This window comes from Tigriopus californicus, chromosome 2 (genome assembly GCF_007210705.1).
Source record: "Tigriopus californicus strain San Diego chromosome 2, Tcal_SD_v2.1, whole genome shotgun sequence".
NCBI lineage: Eukaryota > Metazoa > Arthropoda > Copepoda > Harpacticoida > Harpacticidae > Tigriopus > Tigriopus californicus.
In genome coordinates, this window is record NC_081441.1 from 10,467,357 (window position 1) to 10,487,040 (window position 19,684).

Sequence of the window (19,684 nt, forward strand, 5' to 3'; positions counted from 1 at the left end):
TTAGAGTCGCATCAAAGCGATGCCGTCGGATATCCAAGCCAACCATATCAAGGTGCCGCAGCCGATTGGAGTAGCTTAGAATTGGACAGAGAAATCTCGTAAACCTTCTCTGAACCGATTCAATGAGGAGAATGTCTTTTTTCTGGCAGGGATTCCCAATTTGAGAGCAGGACTCTAAACGAGGCCTGACATATGTGATAAAGAGACGGGTGAGAAGCCTAGGGTCCTTAGTTGTAAATTTCCGGCGTAGTGTTCCAAGGACTCTCCTCGCCTCAGCTGCAATCTGAGCACAACGATCCGAAAACTTGAGCTCATAATCAACGGTCACTCCAAGGTCCTTTTGTCTACGAACACACTGCAACGGTATATTGTCCATATTGTCCATGTTTGAAAAGCTTTACCAATTTTCAGCTGGATATGCTCATTGAACTTTCCATTATCTTGGAGGACTACACCTAGATCTTTTGTAGATGAGACCCCCTCAATATCTTTACCTCCATTATCTACGAGTAGAGTATTTAAAGGAGTTGACCCGAAGGTCGTTGAGCGGAATTTCATTCCGTTCAGGGCCATATTCCTCTCAGTAACCCAAGAATTGATTATTTCTAGGTCCTTTGCAAGGCTATGGGAATCTTGGCCATTCCTACCAGAAACTAACTTTGTATCGGCAGCATAAGAAGAGAGACTGGCAGTAATACTAAGCTTTTGAAGCGTGGCAACGAATATTATAAAAAGGAGGGGCCCCAAGATGGAGCCCTGGGACACACCCGACTTGACTTCATGTGTGTCACTAAGGGATCCCTTGACCTTAACAGTTTGCTACCTATCCTGGATGAAACTGCTTAAGCAATTGAGAACCTTGCCTTGGATCCCAATGTCATGAAGTCTATTCAACAAAAGGCCTTGTTCTACTTTATCAAGGGCCCTGGCGAAATCAAGATAGACAACATCAACTGACTCATGCCTTTCTAGTCCATCAATGACTTGCTCTAAATGCTTAATCAGTTAGGTAACCGTGCTAAAGTGTGCTCGGAACCCGTACTGGCTAGTAGAAAGGACTTTATTAACTTCAAGAATTTCAACAAGTTTGAACTTCATGATCTTCTCAAACACCTGAGCAATATTCGAAGTGAGAGAAATCGGCCCATAATTACTGGGGAGCGACTTAACTCCCCCTTTAAAAATTGGAACAACGTGAGCTAATTTTAGGGACGATGGAAACTTGCCCTGATCCAAGATGCAACGCATCAAGTACGAGAAAACAGGAGCAAGAACCATTGGGCATCTCATCAGAACGTGAGATGTCACGCCATCCGGACCAGGAGAACGTGAAAGCCTCAAGTCCTTGATGGCCTCTAATGCATCTTGATCTGTGTCTACAAGATCATCTAAACGCTCAACTTGATTGACCTTGTCAATCTCGACAGACTCATCTTCAGAGCAATGAGCTGTTGCTTCCGAACTCAGTGGGGTTGAAAACACACTGGAGAACTGATCTCCTAGCATGTTAGCCATAGTTTCTACATTGCTAATGAATGACTTCCCCATCAACCTCAAAAGGCCCAACAAATAACTTCATAAATGCATTTAAGTTTCAATGCGTATAAAAATTGAATGTAATAAGCAATATTTTTATTAACTTCGCCATACTCTAGTACAAAAACAAGTGTTTCTGTTTTAATACTTCACTTCACAAGTGTCCCCAACGACCCTCTGAAACTTGAATCAAAATGTATCACTTTCAAGTGCTGGGCTCCTGGATATGTCACTTGTCACTAGAGTAAATCTATATGCTGCTCTATTTTAAACCCTTGTTTTATGCCCCATCATCTGGCTGGCCAGGTTTTTATCAACTGGCAATTCTAGCTTGTGCAAAAGCAATGCCATAATATGCTGATTGGTATTCAAAAAATGCCAGAATAATGCTACTCTTTTCAGAAAAGCAAATTTTTCATGTTGGTCATAAAGGATTTTGATTTCAAAGTGCAATGATATTTGGCACTCTTTGACAGGCAATTATGAAATATTTCGTTCATAAAAAAGTTTTAAAAAAATGAACACACAAAAACTTTAAAAAAAGATCACAGCACATGTTGATAAATGTAGGAAAAATATCAAACATACAAAAATCTAAAGAAAAAAAATTCTCACTCAAAAGTACAATTTATTTCAAACCCCAAGAATGAAGGGGACAATAAAAACTGACAAAAGCTTTCTTTGAGCATGAATAAATTTTCCAGGACTTGAAGAAGTTTTTTTTTGACAAATAATTAAAAATTGCTCTTATCGTCAAGTTTGTTCTTTTTGAGTGGGATTGTATCGTATGTATACTGACAGCGTAAGCTATCAAGTTCAATGGCCTGATATATTGGCTCTCAAGGAACCCTAAGTATCTGCCATCGCATGGGCACCTCACCTGGAGCTCATTTCAATACCTTAATCTCCTTTACTAGTTTCATTTTTTTATGAGCGATGGCGATCGACCTGAAGTTCTTTCATCAGCGAATTAACCCTTAGGTTTTGAGTTTAGACCCGGTTGATTCGGCACATCTGGTCAACCTGAAATGAAGATGTGCAGTAGACAGAGCCGACGATCCAAGAAAAGAGCAGACGAGTAGCTGTGTCTCAGGCTGGCCATTTTGGGAAACATTAGCACCCAAATGGCCATTTTAGGAAACATTAGCACGATTAGCACCCAAATCGATCTCATTGCTTCATCTGACTGCAAGCCCATGAACGGTAGTATGATGGACTCATACAAAATAAATGAACTAAATTTGACATCATCCCACACTTTGACCCGAATGACCTCCGTCTATTCGCCTTTATGGCCTAATATGAAATGCCCGGTCATGGCCAACCTGACGGATTAGCTCATTGAACCCAAATATTTCTCATCTCTCATCCTTCCTTCAGTCATGATCAGCCTTCAAGCACGGCAGGCTCAAGTCGTCGCACATTGCCTGCCGGGCTCCCGTTCAAACTCTTGAAACTCGCACGTGTCATATCTCCTAGTGAGTCCATTCCCAACATCAAACGCCTGCCCATCGCCCTCCGACCTCCGTGTCTCCCACGAGACGGACCTACTAACTCATGCCATCATGAAGTTTCGCCCCAAATTTCGCCCCAATCTGTCCAAAGAAGGCTCGAATCGGAATCGAATCCGGAAAATCTCGGGTTCGTCCGACCAGCCACCCCATCATGGGCGGATCCGGACTACCTCAGCAGCTAGTGGAGGACCATCGATGACCGAACCCGTGCCCGCCGTGTCCCAGCCGGTCGGGGTCAAGCGGGTGCCCGTGGTGAACCGCGTACTCGAGGAGGAGCCACTCTCAGTGGCACCAACGGCCTCGATGAACGAGAAAATCACGGATTGGCCGCCGTCAACCTTGGCCTCTCCGCCTACGTCACCCGGTTGGGAGCGGGCCCCGTCACCCGCACCCAAACGGGCGACGGAGCCGAAGGAGCCGTGTTTGACCAGTCCTCTTCATGATCCACAAGCACAACAACTTGCTCATTCTCATCATCATTCTCATCCGGCTTCGGTCTTTCATCGCCGCCGAGCCGATCATAAGCGGAAATTCACGCAGGGCGTGCCCGAACGCGGCCAAATGACCATGTTCGATTTGATCTATTACAACCCGCAGCACGGCTCGCGCATGTCCACGTCCAGTTCCCGGCGTACGTCCCGCGCCTCTTCGTGTAGTGATCGCACGGCGGGCTCGGAAGTGGGCGGGGTCGAGGGTGACGGGGTGGTACCTGATCCGAGTCGGGTGACCACGCCCGACGAGCCCGATGAAGATCTGGTGGCCGCGAGTGCGACGGACGAGCCACAAGCCACACCGCCGGCCGTAGAGGACCTGGACGAGCCCGATGAAGACATGCCCGTGCCCCAAGTCAAGGTCGGACCCAACGGGGAGATCATTCTGGACGATGAGAGCACGCTCATCGAGACCTCGGCCGCCAAAAAGGCCAAAGAGGACTTGCTCAAGTCCCCTTTGGTATTTGAGAACGCCAATCAAGGCACCAATTACGGCAGTTGGGGCAAGAAGCGCAAGAACGTGGATTGGGGCGACAAGGAAACCATCCGGTTCTACAAGGCCCTCAGCATCTTCGGCACGGACTTCTCCATGATGGAGAACATTTTCAAACGGCGCTCGCGACACGAGCTTAAGATGAAGTTCAAGAAAGAGGAGCGCATCAATCGACCTTTGGTGGACAAGTGTCTGCGCGAGGGCATGCAATTTGATACGTCCATCATGGCCAGTGAGTCAGAGGAAGATGAGCGGGTCAAGAAGGAAAAGGTCCTGACCGCCCGCAAGCGGCCTCAGGGCGACCATGCGGGCCAGCGGAAGCGTCGCCGAGTGCGCAAGGAGCGGTCCAATCGCGGTTACTACTCGTCTTCTGACGATGCCGACGAATCCTCGGACGCGCTCAACCCCACTGCACACTTGCCCTCGCCGCATTTGCCGGCCTCGATGGCCACGGGCTCGCCCACCATCGTGACCCGACGAGGTCGTCTTTCAACCCACAGTCGGCGCTCCAATTCCACGGATGCCTCGCCTATGTTGAAGTCTCTATTGTCTCGAACCTCCGGGGTGGACGAGCAGGACCTCTCCGCCCCCTCTTCTGCACCCTCTTCCGCCTTTCCGCCGGGTCTTTTGGCGGCTAATCCCAGCTTGGCTAGTGCCGTGCCCGGATCCTTGGTGGTGGTGGGCTCGCCCAATGATCTTCTACGCGAGGAGGAAGAGCCAGACTTAGCAAAAGAGGCTAATGGGGATTACTAGTTGTACAGAAACAATAACCACACATGATTTTTTTTTTATATACGTCAAATGGTCAAGTAAATTTTATAGTAAAAGTATTTGTGTCTCTTCTTATTTTGGCTAGAGGACTCTTGAAGAAAAATCTTCAAGCATTATGTTCGTTCCGTGAGAAGATTTCTGGAGATCGTTAGAGAATCTACCTTTTGGATTAATACGGTTTCTATCTGGTTTTGACACTTATCAATAACGTCTTTTGACCAGGGCATTAGTCGTTCCTCAGTAAAAGGAACGAATTACAGTTACAATTGCATTGGTCAAAAATAGTCATTCGTTAAACAACCATTACTTGAAAAAAACGTAATGCCGTTACTCGTTACTTTTCCTAAGATTTACATGACCAATATTTTATGGTTTTCCCCCCATCAAGACCATACTTCTCTCTTTACAGAAATTGTGTTTGTTTTTTCTTCTTCAAGCAGTTCAAGCATTGAAGACTTCGTGTCAATATTTTTCAATAATCAGCACTGGCATTTAATTCTGGCATAATTGTTAAAAATATATTGCATGATAATGCTTTGAGGAGTCAAGATTGGGACCCTGGATGGGGTAATGATTGTTGATGATTTGCAACAATGTCGCAAAAGTCATGATTGAAAAGCAGAAAAAATAAACACTGTCAAACCGGAAACGATTCCCTGTTAGAAGCCTATGCCTCAATTAGTGGAAATGTGGAGACTTAGGAAATTTAATGATCATACTCAGGTCAAAGAAAGATTTTGCGTGCTGGACAACTGCACTGATTAGGCTTCAGTCCAACGGAATTTGGATGAGAAGATATCAACACTAAAGTAACAAATGCAACAAGATTTAAAACCACTGCACCCTCAAGAGTGGGAAAGAGCAAGAACAATTTTCAACTATTTCAATGTTCATAATATGCTAGATGGAAATAGAAAAGAAAATGGCAATTTCTGTTGAGCCTTAAGTTTCCTCAGCTGTCACGAGATAAAACGAAAAATTAATGGCCATTCTGGAAGCTGAAAAATGAACGAGTAACGAGTAATTATTTTAGTTTTTGGGTCGTTACAATTACCCAATGTTAAACTGTAACGGAATTACAGTTCTTTTTTCGAAAAATGGAACCAATAACTGTAATTTCGTTACTAATGCCCTGCCTTTGACAATGGGTTTTGTTCTCTACCCGAGGATTCAGCGGTCAGAAAACGGATGAGAACTGCTGATGCAAACAAGTGAAATGTTTTTGACTTTGCTTCACGCCCCTGTCTCAGAAAATGACATTACAAATCGCAAGAGATGAAAAAATATATTTGAAATCATTCCGGAGACTATCGGTAAAACACTAACTCATGAAGGAAAGATTACGCCAGAGGGCGCTACTTTGTAGGAAAATGACGATCAAGAAGGGAAGGCAGAAGCCGAGGTAAATCTGCCGAAGACTGTGGCAGGGAGCATAGATCATCGCAGAGGAGAGTTCAGAGTTCCTTGCCCCAGGAAAGGCAAGCTAGCGTCGCATAACTCGCTAATAATGCCGCCGTGTGTGCACTGAATGTGTGTTTGTGCGTGTGCATGTGAGGGAGTGGTAATTGGAGGCTGGAGAGTGAGGGTCACAGGGCACGAATGAGGATGCTGTCAGGTCGAATTATCATGGCTGCATGAAGACATAAGATGTGTCTGCAGGCCATGAAGATGGCCGGTCACGGCTACAATCTTCGAAGTGGTCGCAGAAGGTCTTCGCCACATCAACAAACATTCATCCTTCCCACCAAAGTTAAACCAGTCCCACCTAAGATCAATGTTCCACCTCCTGTGGTCCTTGACTATCAGCAACTAATTCCTCATCCTGCCGATCAATGCCCAGAAACCAATCATAACGACCATGAACTGCTTCTTCATCATAGCAATCCCGTGTTCCCATTCTTGATTGCACTTCTCCTGTATCATCGACCCATTCTGGATTTATGGGTAACCCGACCGATTCTCTACGGACTGTTTGCAACTTCGATCTCATGCTTGTTAACTTATTATGACAGTTTTCAACCCGGAATTGATCCCAATATCTGGACCCATTCCGGTCCAATCCAGATCTGTTATGCAGTGGCCGTCCTGAATGGATTGGTGACCGCGAGTTACTTCCTCCTGATTGAATCCGGTCTCTTGAGTGGATGATTGGAGACACCATTACCAAAAAAGAAAACCAGTGCCATAACCCGTACTACTTAAAAAACCAGTTCTGTTCGGTTTTAATAGTTTTATATTTTTTACATCGATGATTAAATGTGTTTTTTTGTGTGGCTTGTATTGGCTCAGGAGTAGTCGTCCTCGTCGTTGTCAGCATGTGTGGAATTGGAACTCCCCAAATTGAGACTGGGCTGCGGAAGAGGCTGAAAACGCATCATAAAATAGTGTGATGAATTCAGATTCAAACTTGTAAGAACTGTAAACTTCCGAGCAATAAGGGTCATTGAAAGCATTCTTACTACAGGTCTAGGCCAAGTCAGGAACACCCAGTTTAATGATGTTATATAAGTTATCCGAGGTCTAGAATTTAAACCTGTAATTTTAAATCAAACGTTGCAGTCTCGTTTCACTAATCTAAATACCGAAAAATCTGGACAAAATTTACTTGAGAGCTAAAAAGTTTTTTCATCAAACCTTTACTACCTAAGAATGAGTATCTTAGGCTGGCAAGGATTCTGGTGTCAAGACATATCATTCATTTCTTACTGTAGGAGGGGGCAGGATGGATGAGGTGGAAGGAGCTTGATGGCCAGGCATGGCCAAGTGGTTGGTGGGATTCTCCGGATTGGCTTGGTTTTGCAATTGCATCTGCATATCTTGCTCGGCAGCCGCCGCACGAGCACGGGCAAAGAGTTCCTGTTGTTGGCGTAACAGCTCCTCTTCAGGGATGCCGAGATTCTCGAGTCTGGTACTCTGGCGCCTTCGTTTGGCTGCCACGTCCTTGCACTCCGTGAGCACTTCTTCGCAGTCCTTCTTGAAATCGCTGAAGCCCAAAGAATCTAGGGCTGAAATGGGATTGGTCAAATGAATAACTACTCAATTTCATGATGTCAATGGATTTTGAAATTATGCCTGGAACTTGGTAACCCTAAACAGTAGAAGTTATTCAATTTCATTTAGGTTATGAAACGAGTCACGCCCAGACAGTCTAATTACTTTGTCACATGTAAATTCAAGACACCTCTTTGAACAACAAAGCTCGAAAAATTGGCGATGGATTGAGAATGAACCCTTCTTTTACTTTAATATTCTAGCCGCAGTTGCTACGTACAAGAGCAGATATTATAGTACAATTCTAAAACATGTTCTGAACTATCGCATGTTGTTTTCAAATACATGGGCTTCATATTTTTTGTATCATGGTTAATTTAGCTACCTACCCTGATATGTCAGTAATTATATGAATATCAAGCTGGTGCATTTCAACCTTCATTCCATCGCACTGAAATACGATTGAAAGCATAATTGAAAGCGTTGGCCACGTTCAGTTTTTTCTTCCCGCAAATGAAGCCGGTTTTTATTACTCCACATTTTGCAAATCAACTATGATATTCTTTTATGATGTCTTTCTTACCCATAAGCACGTGTTCGGCACTGATGGTTTTCTTCAGTTGGTTGTTGCACATTTCGTTAGATTCCGAACTCAGCAGATGAATGAATTCGGTTGAGCAGTTCAAGATCAATTCCCGGGCATCATTGGCCACTCGCGTATTCGGACACAACTCCTTGATCATCTTGTTCATAGCGGCCCGCGGGATCGTGATATCATCCTCGGGGTTCTCAGGTTCACGCTCACGACTCATGATGAACCAAGAAGCGAACTCTAGAAAAGTACCCGAATAAATGAAAACATTGCAGATCAAACAATCTGAAGACATCTATATTGGATCATGAGGAACAAAGCACGGACACTGCCAAGAAAATAGCGTCGATTCCGGGATGGATTTGACCACGGCTTGATCAAGAATCTCAAGTCGTTTGATCCCGAATATCACTTGAATCGAGTCGTCTTTGGACAGACGGGAAGACGTATAAAAAGGGAAAGGAATTCGAATTTCGGTGCCCGATACGAGGCATTCCCAAGGGACTTGAGGTAGATCGGCGGGTTGGATGGCGACTTGGTAGACACGATCTGATTGAATGGAACTATGACACGTGAGGTTCTTGAAAGCCCGATAATCCGTGACTTGATCGATGTACAGACACAGGTCACCATCGGATGGTGTTTCCGAAAAGGCGGATACGCCTTGGATGTGGGTCTTGAGAAGTCGATCCGTTTGACTTTCCCGCCAAACGAGATCCAACTTGGCGGCCAGGCCGATTTTCTTCCTCCGTTTTTTCGAACTCGTCGTGGGTGCTTGGAATTCGGCTAGTCTTACATTTCTCGTCGGGTTGAGCCTTCAGAGTCCAGAGGGAATGAATTGTGTGATTAAATTAGCCATCAAAGTTTGAGAAAGGATCAAATTTAAAAAGTGTGAAAAATATGATGCTATATGATTGTGGGGACCTGCAACACAGAAAGTGGTGCACCAAAGTGATTTTTAACTTTGGCACATTAAATACACAAATGATATAAAACACATCCATCCATAAAACTAGTAAAACGGGACACCAAGAATCGGAATTTTCAGCCTTTTTGTGTGAGAGTGGCATCGTTTGAGGGAGAGGGTGCTATTGGTTGACATTGGTTGGAATTTTGAACTTTATAGGGAAAGGTCACAGGAGAAAAGGCCCAGGCACACATTAGCCATTTTAAATGAGTGGTGTGCAGCGATTGAAAAAAGACTGAACCGGGTTACTTCTAAAAATATGGACTGCGAACGGAAGCAAAACTTTCTTAACACCTAAACTGTTCACTTAATTCCAAATAAACACTTGATTTGACCGCAAAATCTCATTGAATAAATGAACTTGGCCAGATTTGAGCCCAAAACTATGCTTAAGGAAGTCAGGAGATATGGTCAAAGTTATGTGGTAAACACTACATAAAACTGGAATTTTCTGCCCGCTCTTGGTCAGCTACATATGCTTGTGACAACATAACTTTTGGAACCAACCACTTTACAGGTAAATAATATAAGTATGACTTGCCATTAATTGAAAAGATCTACGTTTTTCACTTTTTTCACTTTAGATCTAAGATTGGCTCAGAGGTCCTATGACCAAGAGCAATCCAATTTGACAGGGAGCTCGTTCACACGCCATTTTCCAAAAGTTCGTGCTTGGACATTTCAAGGTGAATTTTCCTGCACATTTGGGTATTTTGAACTTAATAGAAAAATGTCAAAGAGAAAAGGCTCAGGAACACATTTATTTTCCTATTTGCTATCTCTTCAATGTGTGCCATGTAGGGATGGGAAAGCATAAAAAGTCGTTTTGGATCACAGGGCAGCAATTGCTTACAAGTCAATTTTGAAATCTGTGTTGCTATTGCAGCTTATTGCTTATTTTGTGAAAGCCATTGCGACTTGTTACGTTCAGTGTGTCAATTGATACGTTTTGTGTGTAGATTTGCGTGATGCATATTTCACTTTTGGTATGCCAATTTCTTTTATGGCTGGTTAATTTACGTTCAATGTTGTTAATTTTATGGGTTCGTTGGGTTATAAATGAGGAAAGCAAGGACTGTAAAATTGTGAAAATGACCATTACTTCAGCCAAGTACTGACTCCAAACATCCACAGCTGAATGAACCTTAATGTCGACTACTTCATTATTCAACTACCATCAAAGTTCTGGATATTGACGTGAGAGTGTCATTCCACTTCTGGGAATGACTTCAAACCGAGCGATTTTTTGATAATTTACGACGCGAAATGTAAGACCGACCCGGGCCGAGATCAGGTTGTTCGTCTCTAGGGGGCGTGACCCATTTCTCGACTCCGCCCCCCGAACTGATGGTTTCAATGCGAGGACTGCCCATCCTTTCGTCCGAGGCTCCCGCCCCCTCATCAAATAAGTCCTGACTAATGGAGCATGACGAATCCGGACTCGATTCAAGAATAGCTTGGGTGGGCGGAAGGGGCGGGGCTGGCCGGGGATCAAAATTCAAATTTCGAACCACTTGAAAGGCCGGAGGCGTGGGCGTGTCGTGGATTTGAGTACGAATCACGGGTGAAGCCGACGCTTCATGAGGACCCGCATCATCCAGATCAGAATCCGGGTCATGAAGGTGGATAAACTGACTACTGGTGGCCGAGGATGGAGGTGGGACGGGTCGGCGGGGCCGTGAGAAAAGAGGATCGATGGAACCCCAGAAAGGGGGCGGCGGGTGGCGTTGGGCCATGTCCAGCCAAAGTCTGGATCTAATGACTGTAATGAGGAACCCTAATGGCTACCAACGTGGCCGGCCCTCTCACCTGTTAGAAGCTTGAAAAGGCACAACAAACACTTGGGTTGATTTGATCAAGGAACGACCGACCTACCGACCAACCAACCGACTTGGGTTGACAGAAAACATGAGTGCAGCTCTGCAGCTCGGTTGTTTTGTTTACATTGTTGTAGACAGTGTTTCCATTCGGTGGGCGAAAAAAAGGGCTGATAAACGCCATCAGTTGTATCAATTGAAGAAATGGTCACAAATCCCTCCTACATCTAATCATATCGTGTTTCTACTTTCAGTTTGGGAATGATTCTCAAGAGTCACCGACATTTGATGCATGTAACTCTTAAATCCCTACACAGACCAACCAAAGAGGAAGCAAGGGCCAAAGTGCTGGATTACAAAGTGGCGCTATCTGATGCGAGCGCCACCTGGATTCTCTGCCATAACTAAAGCTGTGACCCAAAAAGCAGGAGCAACTGAACGTTGAACAAGAACAAGAGCAAGATCAATGTAAAATACTTGTTGTGTGATAAAGAAAATAAGTTCAATATAAAAAATAACCTTAATACTTTGGTTTCAATGCAGTCAATTACTGTTTGAATACGTTACTTTCAAACAGAGCATGGTTCTAATCTTTTCAAGCCACTGAATGACAATACTGACAACATAATGTTGAAGTTTTGTAATGATTCGAAGACAGTTTTTGTGAAAGCTCACATCATTGCTTAACAGAACTACTGAGCCAATCAAATGCTTTGTTCTAAAGCAACAATTTTTATAGATGAAGTATAATATTACAACAATTACATGTTATGACGAATACTGGGTTAGGTGTTGCAATTTCCACAATGATTGAAGGATAAAGCTCATGTGGCTTTTTTTTCAACTGAAATCTAATTCTCACTCAAAATCAGAAAATTCCTTAATTGCTACCCAACCAGGTTGGTTAAGTTATAAAATATATTGAAGCTTTTGGTTGGGCAAAAGCATACAAGCAGTTAGACATGGGGACAAAAATGATAAGCTAAAGATCCTTTTTTTGATGTGCTATCTCAGGTGGCTAGATTTGGAGCAGTAATTTTGATTAAGCTCAAACTTGTATATTCAACCATTTCAGTAACATTTAATGGCTACATTTAACAAAACACATCCAATCAATATTCTTGATCTGCTTTAAACCACGGCCTTGACAATGGAACAATGTTCGACGGAAACAAATCGAACAATTGCTTTAATTTTTTTCTCCTTGTGGTCCAAACCCGTAAAAGAGGTTTTTAAGTTGAAATGTTACGTCAAATCTTATTGAAGTTCTATTTTCAAATTTGGCACTTCATGCGAGATATATTTTCTCTCTACCAGGTACAATTTATTTCAGGAGCGAAATGGTTTGTTTTCTTAATTCAAATTGCGTTGGTGTTTCGGTTTGTTGTAAAAAATATGAAAACACTTCTGAGACAAGTATGTTATGCCTATGTTTTAAAATAAGAATGATAATAACCTTAATTTGCGACTCATATATGTTTTGTCAACTATTATTTTCGCTGTAGCACAAAAGAAACATTATAAATTGGTTCTTTTAAATGGAATATTTCATCTTCCTTAAGAATTCCTTTGAGCAATGTTTCGACCATTTTTAAGTTCAAAATTATGCAAACTCAACCTTAATGTATACTTGCGTGTAAAATATGTTAATTTAATGTAATCTGAGTATTCAACTAAAGCTTCTGATAATTTATATCAGTTACAATTTTGAAGGTATTGTGTTATGACATGTTGTAAGCAGATTGATATTGTAATTTATGCTAAAATCAAAAAGTTATTTTTCACAAAACCCTTGTCTTAGCTTTTACTTGACAAATATAGATATTAGAAGTCGGCCGAGAACTCAGTGGAGGTAAGCAACATTCTTGGGATTTAGGTGTTGGTTGTAAGTGTTTTTGAAAAGACACCAGACCTCATAGGGATTTGCCAATTTTGTTTGTCATATCGGTGAATCATCTACGTTTCTATTGAGTTCGAGTATTTATGTGTTGATCACAGGGAAGCTGTTTTGTTGTATTTTAGAGAGATGCGTTTGCGTGCGGACACTACATTAGTTTTAATGGCTAATGAGGCCATCATTTAATGGTGGTTGATATTTTTGTCTTTGTTAATTAACTTGGCACTTAAACATTGATTCCTTAATATGGCATCATAAAGGAAATATTTTACCATCCCATCACGAGAACATCGAGTCAAGTTTTATGAGAACGCATCGTTTTGATTATAATAATAAAAATAGCAGCATGTAATAGCGTTTCTGCACTTTTACACCGCCAAAAACCGATTCCTATCAATCATAAACCCTCCGAAGAACGTTTCCCTGGTTCGAGCGAGCTTTGTCGAATCAGATTTTTGGTCTTCGGAGATCAAACAGAGAGACTTCACCCCTCGGTTCACTTGGTGCCCTTCACCGAACGACATCTCCATTGAATCCAGGTTTTTGCTCTCTCTCTCTCTCTCTCATTTCTCATTTTGAATAATAGGCTTCTTATTTCATAGCTATTCATTATCATTATCATTATTTTAGGCTTATTCTTTTCTTCACACAATTGCATGTATTTTGATTTAGCGTACAATGATTAATGGATGGATGACCTCTCTAGTTTGAGTGTTTAGGAGCTTCGTCGTCCAGTGGTTCGATACTCATTCATATTGATGCCCTGAGGGAAGCTGAGGCTGGATTGGAAGCTCGCCCAGAGCAACTCCATAGGTTGGAAGAACGTCTCCGAGGCATTGGGCCCTTGGGCAAACGTTTCAATTAGCTCAAGCTCCAAGTTGAAGAGAGGGTAAGTTAGCTTTTGAATTTTGAAAAATGAACTTGATTGGTGCATGAAGGTGTTCTCTCATGTTTTGTTTTTTGATGTTCTCTAGTCTCATGAACTGGAACGGGTGAGAGAACGTGTTAAGAATACGGCTCACCACCAACTTTTCGAAGAGATGAAGACCTTGAAGAAGCAATGTCTCGAATTAGAAGAGACCGTCCAAGCCTCTCGAGAAGTCGAGGGGGAAGGCTCCAAGAAGGTCAAAGAGCTCGAATACAAGATCAATAACTCCAAGTAGCTCAAGGAGAAAGAGCTCAAAGAAGCTGAGGTGGAAGTCAAGGCTTCTAAGAAGGCCGTGGAGACCTCCAAAAACAAATGGACTGATAGGGAGGCTGAGGAAGCGAGTTTGAAAATGGAGATCAACGACTTGCAGAAGGCTATCTCGGATGAGGAAGATCAACTCCGGGCTTGTGACGAGGTCATTGCTGGATTTGAGACCGAGTGCACTCATTTGGTCGAGGCTGTGCTGGAGGCCAAAGAGGCTCTCAAGGCTCAGAAAGAGGTCGTGGCCAAGAACAACAAGTAGATGCTCAACGGGCAAGCCAACAGCGAGAAAATTGCCAATGACAATCACGACAAGGGATTGAAAGTACAAGAGCTCAAACACAAACTATCCAAGGTAATGTTAAAGTTTCGCATTGTTACATGAAAGCGATTCCTAAATTAATGGTGAGCAAAAAATTTGTGTAATTTTTTGAATAATTTTAATTCTTATTTGATATGTATAAGATCATAGGGCATTTCTGTTTTCAGTCATTTTGAGTGGAACTCAATTTGAACTAATTGCTGTTCTCTTGAAAAAGGCTGCCGAAGCCTATGACGATGCCGAAAAATTGGTTCAACACATGCAAAACAAGTATAAATGGATTGGTTTCGATCGAAAGATTTTTAGCGAGTCCGGGTCTGTCTACGATTTCAAGGCCACTGATTCGCAAGAGGCCGGGAAAAAAATCCAGAAGTTGGAGGAAACCAAGGAGAAGCTCGAGAGAACAGTGAACATGCGAGCCATTTTGCCTGGGACCAAAGCTAAATTGCAATCACCCGAGGGCATGGATGTTCTCGATGAGGTCGAGGCAAGTTCCACGTTTCTTCAACATTTTTGTTAAGAGATAACACATTTGTTTTCAACTGCCAGGTTCCGGCGTTTTACCAATTCTTAGTTGTCCACTTTATTTTTCCCTAGAGCCATTGTACGCAATAGACACCGGAATTTAATTGCTTAACTCTTAAAACAGTTGGAAAATGAAATTTTGGGCGTATTTACACTAGGAGAGAAACCCAGGATTGAAGTTTGAGGATTGAAGGACTAGTTTTGGGGCGAGTTCGGCAAAAGACTCGAGTCCGGCAGAGGGCTCCAGTCTTTCATTGTACTCAATCGAACGAGAAGACTCAAATGAAGAAAAACTCGCCCTAGCACTACTCCTTCATTAACCCTCAAACCGGATTCCATTCTGGTTTTCCATCCTAGTGTAAAGCCGCCCTTAATCTTCCAGAGTATGTCAGAACCGCCCCGGACTCGGAACAAAAATGAATAGCTACCATTAAATGAAACTATATGACGCTTCTAAAACAAAATGACCGGATTTGTACAAATTTTTCGTACACGTATATTTTTGTAGAAATAAACTGTTTAAAAACCCATAGTAACAAAACCACTTTCTTCCTATTCATTATCCGGCAAGACTTTGTATGGATTCATAATTCCCTGGGGATCGAACACAGCCTTGATCTGTTTCATGGCCTTGATGGCGCTTGGACTTTTGGAAAAATGCATGAAATTCCGCTTCTTAAAGCCCAGACCTGAATAACAAATAGTGAAAAGAGTTATTGATTGTCGGAAACGGCTTTTAATCGAAACCATGAATTAGACACTAAAGGCTTAGCGACAAAAATAATTGAGCAATATTCCTACATGTGAATAAAAGAATTAAAAAAATGAATTTACAAAAGCCCCCTTTTTTAGAATTAGAGAGTGGAATGAAGATTACTTTTAGAGCTAGGTACTTGATGTTTATCTCTACAAATAAGGCTTTATAAGTGTAAAGAAAATATCTCTTTAAATATTTCTCTTTTTAATCTGGCGAGGGATAAAATTCTCAACAACGGCAAGTGAGTGGTTATAAAAAGATTTGTTTGGGGAACGATGTAATAAATTGAAAATGAATCAAAAATGACCCCACACAGAGAATGAGTTTACTTTGGTAAAAACCATCAGTGGGATGAGTTGTAGGTTAAAATCAATAGTGGGATTTGTAGTTTAATCCGAATAAAGCAACATATCATTTCTTTTTTTGTAAAAAAAACTCATACCACCCTGTTGATTATCGTAATACTTTTTGGAGTGTCGTTGAGCATAATCCAAGCCAAATTTGAAACCTCAGCCAGAGAATCTTCCGGTACATTCTAAACAAATCAACTTACCATGTTCGGCACTGATGCTGCCCTTGTGGTGACTGGTCCACTCGTAAAGAAACGGCTCAATGAGTTGCATAACCTGGTCATCATATTCCTTGGTGGTGATGTTTAAATGCATATTTCCATCTCCCACGTGGCCATATCCGATGCAGCGAATCACTCGCGATCCCAATCGCTCTTTCATTGCTATTACGCTGAGATCGCAAAGCATGAATGGCTTTAACATGAATAACCTTCGACACCTCTACAAAATCTTACCTGTCATAAAACACGTCTAGAGGTAAAGAGATGTCGTATTTGTAGCAATATCCATCTCGAAGTAGGGCTTCCGCGAGTCGTTCGCGTAACGGCCAGATTTTTTGGATTTGAGCCTCTGAAGAAGCCACGGTTCCATCCACAACGGTTCCATCTGACATTAAGGCCTCGAGAAACTCGGTGAGTTTCTCTTCATCGTGGTTCGATCTGGCAAAAGAAGGATGATTGATTGGTAGTCATTCTTTTTACCACGACGACTCATGAGATCTTCTTACCTGGATCCCGAAGTTTCAATAAGCATGTAGAAGGCTTGAGGATCAATGGGACAAGTCAACTCAAGGTTCCCGGTCACACACTTCATGGCTTCGGCATCAATGAACTCGCATGATGACAGGATCTCGCCCAAATTCGACCTTGCCTGGAAAATACAACAGCTCCTTAAAAGTATCAAAATATATTTGATCCATAAAACTTATCATCCAGACCTCTTTAAATGTCCTCAACACACTCTCAAACGAGGTCATACCCAGGAAAGCCACATTCACCGCTTTCGGTCTGGGTGGACATTGGATTGCCACTTTGGTAACAAATCCCAAAGTGCCTGTCCCACCAAAAAAACATTGATAATAACACCCAAATAAAATCAAGCATGGTTAATCCTACCCTCGGATCCAATGAAGAGATGTTTCAGGTGATATCCCGTATTATCCTTCTTCAATTGGCTCAAGCAATCCAGGATCTCGCCATTGGGCAGAACCACTTCCAATCCCAAGATCGAACCTTGCAAACTCCCGTATCGCAACAGTCTCAACCCTCCAGCATTGGTAGACACATTGCCCCCAATCTGACAACTACCCTTGGCTCCCAAATCCAATGGGACCAATAAATCATGATCTGCCAGATGGCGATCCAATTGCTCCAATATCACTCCGGCTTGAACCGTCACCACGGACGAATTGATATCCAAGCCTTTGAAAGTGTCAATCACAGGTCATGGTTGAATAGGTTGAATGACGGAAGTTTTGGCTTACTCTCAATTTTATTCATGAGCGAAGTATTGACTATCACTTCATCGAACACGGGAATAGACCCGCCCACTAATCCGGTGTTGCCTCCTTGAGGACAGACAGCTAAATTCTGCTCAGAACAATACCGCAGGATTTGCGAGACTTCAGCCGTGGTTTTGGGCTTGAGCACCACTTGACCTTGACCTCTAGAGATCCTCATCCAATCGGTATTATATCCTAAACATGAAATGATTTGACCTTTGTGTCGCAAATATCCGGCCATCATTACCATCTAGTTCAGTGGGATCGGTGATGACTCGATTCGAGTCCAGTATCGCTTGGAAACGGGCTATTTCGGAGGGTCCGACCTGGCCAAAGGGCTTTCGTCTTAAATCAGGATATCGCTGACTTGTTAATTCGACGTCTTGACCAGTGGATAAACTAACCGATGACCGAGCCCGTAGCATTGACCGGATCTGCCTTGCTGACCTTCCCAACATGGTTGTAACACACTCGGCCACGATATTAGGAATCTTGGGCTAGCATTACATAATGAGTGGATCAAAGTCTCTTTCAGTGAGTGTATAGCTTCTTGACCATAACAAAACAAAGATAGGGATGGTTTCGAATCTCGTCTCGAGCTACAAAAAGCTCGAGTTCTTGTAGGGATTCGTAGTCCTTAGGTCTTGTGAAAATAGATGTCAAAATAAAAAGCAACAAAGCCAAAACGGTTTTTTTTCCTTCATTCAATCACCCAACAAACGATGTGAAAAATCGAAGAACTGTCAACAGCGGGATAAAAAAGATATCTGTTAACACATGTCGTAGTCATTATCCGAAGTTGCCACCATTAGCTATTGAGCTGTCCCATATACCTAATAGTGTATGATACCCATTCACTTGCTATTTCATATGTATACCTTCGACCATGAACCACTTGAATGTAGAAGACGCCAAGGTTGTGAACTAATAACTTTCATTTAAATCAATTCATTAGATTCTTCTTACTATAAGTATGACCCCAGGCACAGACTTCTAGAGATGTGGACTGCGAACGGAAGGAAACATTTCTTATCTCCTAAACCGTTCACTTCTTTCCAAATGAGCACATGATACGTCAAAGTCTTCAACAGCGATCTTTTTTTTCGATCATTCTCGGGTTTGCAGCCGATACAAGGGAATGAAATTCCCTGTAAGTCATGGTGCGTCATAATTTATTGTGCCTGGAATAGTGCCTCGTGGAACTCCGGATGAGACTTGGCATGGCAGTAGTGGAGAGGAAAGCTCTCTGAAACCTCGCTAGAAGACGTTTCAGTTTTGCGTTACCTCCTAATCGAGTACTTGAACATGAACACTTCCATCACTGACTCTGGTACCAGCAAACAAACGAACTTGCAAGAGCTTGCCTAAACGTCCCCATACGTATTTCCATTGTTCCCTAGTTTACTTAAACAATTTAAAAGTAGAATGTGGTCTACTTTGTCAAAAGCTTTAGCAAAGTCCAAGTAAATAACATCTACACCTGCATTATGCTGTAATCCCTCAATTATGTCGTCAAAATGTTGAGTCACTGTGCTAAAATGAGTACGAAACCCATGTTGTCAGAATTACACAATTTATCACAGTAGTGTAAAATGTATCTCAAAACTATTGAAATTGCACCCCTTGGTATGGTACCATTTACCTTTTTTGTCAAGGTATTTAAGAAAGTTTTCCTTAACCAGTACTATTAATATATGCGTGCCAGAGCATTTCAATTTTACAAGGGATCCCCCTAGTGAAATCTCACTATTTTTCTATTTTCCTTGCTCGGCTGCGCCTCGCGCGGCATCACTTTTTTATTATCATTTTCGCTTTGTTCGCAAAGATATAATTGTTGATTATGATTTTTTAATTAATGCTCGGTTGCGCCTCACGCGGCATGGAAGTCTCGTTCAATGAGACTTTTAGGTTGCGTGATATAAATCTAGTTCAATGAGACTGCCGTATGACCAAGTGTTCCGTGTTTATGAA

General features: G+C 42.5%; 4 protein-coding genes and 1 long non-coding RNA gene across 8 annotated transcripts; 3 read left to right on the top strand and 2 right to left on the bottom strand.

The window, feature by feature from the left end:
* The first annotated feature begins 2,882 nt into the window (after positions 1-2,882).
* Positions 2,883-4,864, top strand: LOC131877181 (transcription factor TFIIIB component B'' homolog). The gene has a single exon (XM_059222784.1). It carries the CDS (start codon positions 3,102-3,104, stop codon positions 4,785-4,787), a length of 1,686 nt encoding a protein of 561 aa, XP_059078767.1. The 5' UTR covers positions 2,883-3,101; the 3' UTR covers positions 4,788-4,864.
* Positions 4,865-6,193: 1,329 nt separating this feature from the next.
* On the top strand, positions 6,194-7,085 carry LOC131877186 (uncharacterized). The gene is made up of 2 exons (XM_059222792.1): positions 6,194-6,749; positions 6,818-7,085. Exons 1-2 carry the CDS (start codon positions 6,453-6,455, stop codon positions 6,833-6,835), a joined length of 315 nt encoding a protein of 104 aa, XP_059078775.1. The 5' UTR covers positions 6,194-6,452; the 3' UTR covers positions 6,836-7,085.
* On the bottom strand, positions 7,016-18,556 carry LOC131877178 (D-2-hydroxyglutarate dehydrogenase, mitochondrial-like). 2 transcript variants are annotated; one of them, XM_059222782.1, is made up of 10 exons: positions 17,961-18,533; positions 17,696-17,908; positions 17,328-17,633; positions 17,150-17,265; positions 16,940-17,082; positions 16,668-16,871; positions 16,416-16,603; positions 8,380-8,628; positions 7,512-7,810; positions 7,016-7,168 (listed from the first exon to the last, which is right to left on the bottom strand). In XM_059222782.1, exons 1-10 carry the CDS (start codon positions 18,169-18,171, stop codon positions 7,091-7,093), a joined length of 2,007 nt encoding a protein of 668 aa, XP_059078765.1. In that variant the 5' UTR covers positions 18,172-18,533; the 3' UTR covers positions 7,016-7,090. The 2 variants fall into 2 exon arrangements, with proteins under 2 accessions (XP_059078765.1, XP_059078766.1); XM_059222783.1 differs by lacking the exons at positions 7,016-7,168; positions 7,512-7,810 and adding an exon at positions 7,965-8,247 and having other exon boundaries at positions 17,961-18,556.
* Positions 8,630-11,158, bottom strand: LOC131877184 (uncharacterized). 3 transcript variants are annotated; one of them, XM_059222790.1, is made up of 2 exons: positions 10,635-11,158; positions 8,630-9,162 (listed from the first exon to the last, which is right to left on the bottom strand). In XM_059222790.1, exons 1-2 carry the CDS (start codon positions 11,089-11,091, stop codon positions 8,684-8,686), a joined length of 936 nt encoding a protein of 311 aa, XP_059078773.1. In that variant the 5' UTR covers positions 11,092-11,158; the 3' UTR covers positions 8,630-8,683. The 3 variants fall into 3 exon arrangements, with proteins under 3 accessions (XP_059078773.1, XP_059078772.1, XP_059078771.1); XM_059222789.1 differs by having other exon boundaries at positions 8,630-9,174; XM_059222788.1 differs by having other exon boundaries at positions 10,614-11,158.
* Positions 12,727-15,652, top strand: LOC131877187 (uncharacterized). Its single transcript, XR_009372856.1, has 3 exons — positions 12,727-13,958; positions 14,044-14,613; positions 14,748-15,652. It is a non-coding gene; the product is annotated as an uncharacterized LOC131877187 (long non-coding RNA).
* Positions 18,557-19,684: the final 1,128 nt, after the last annotated feature.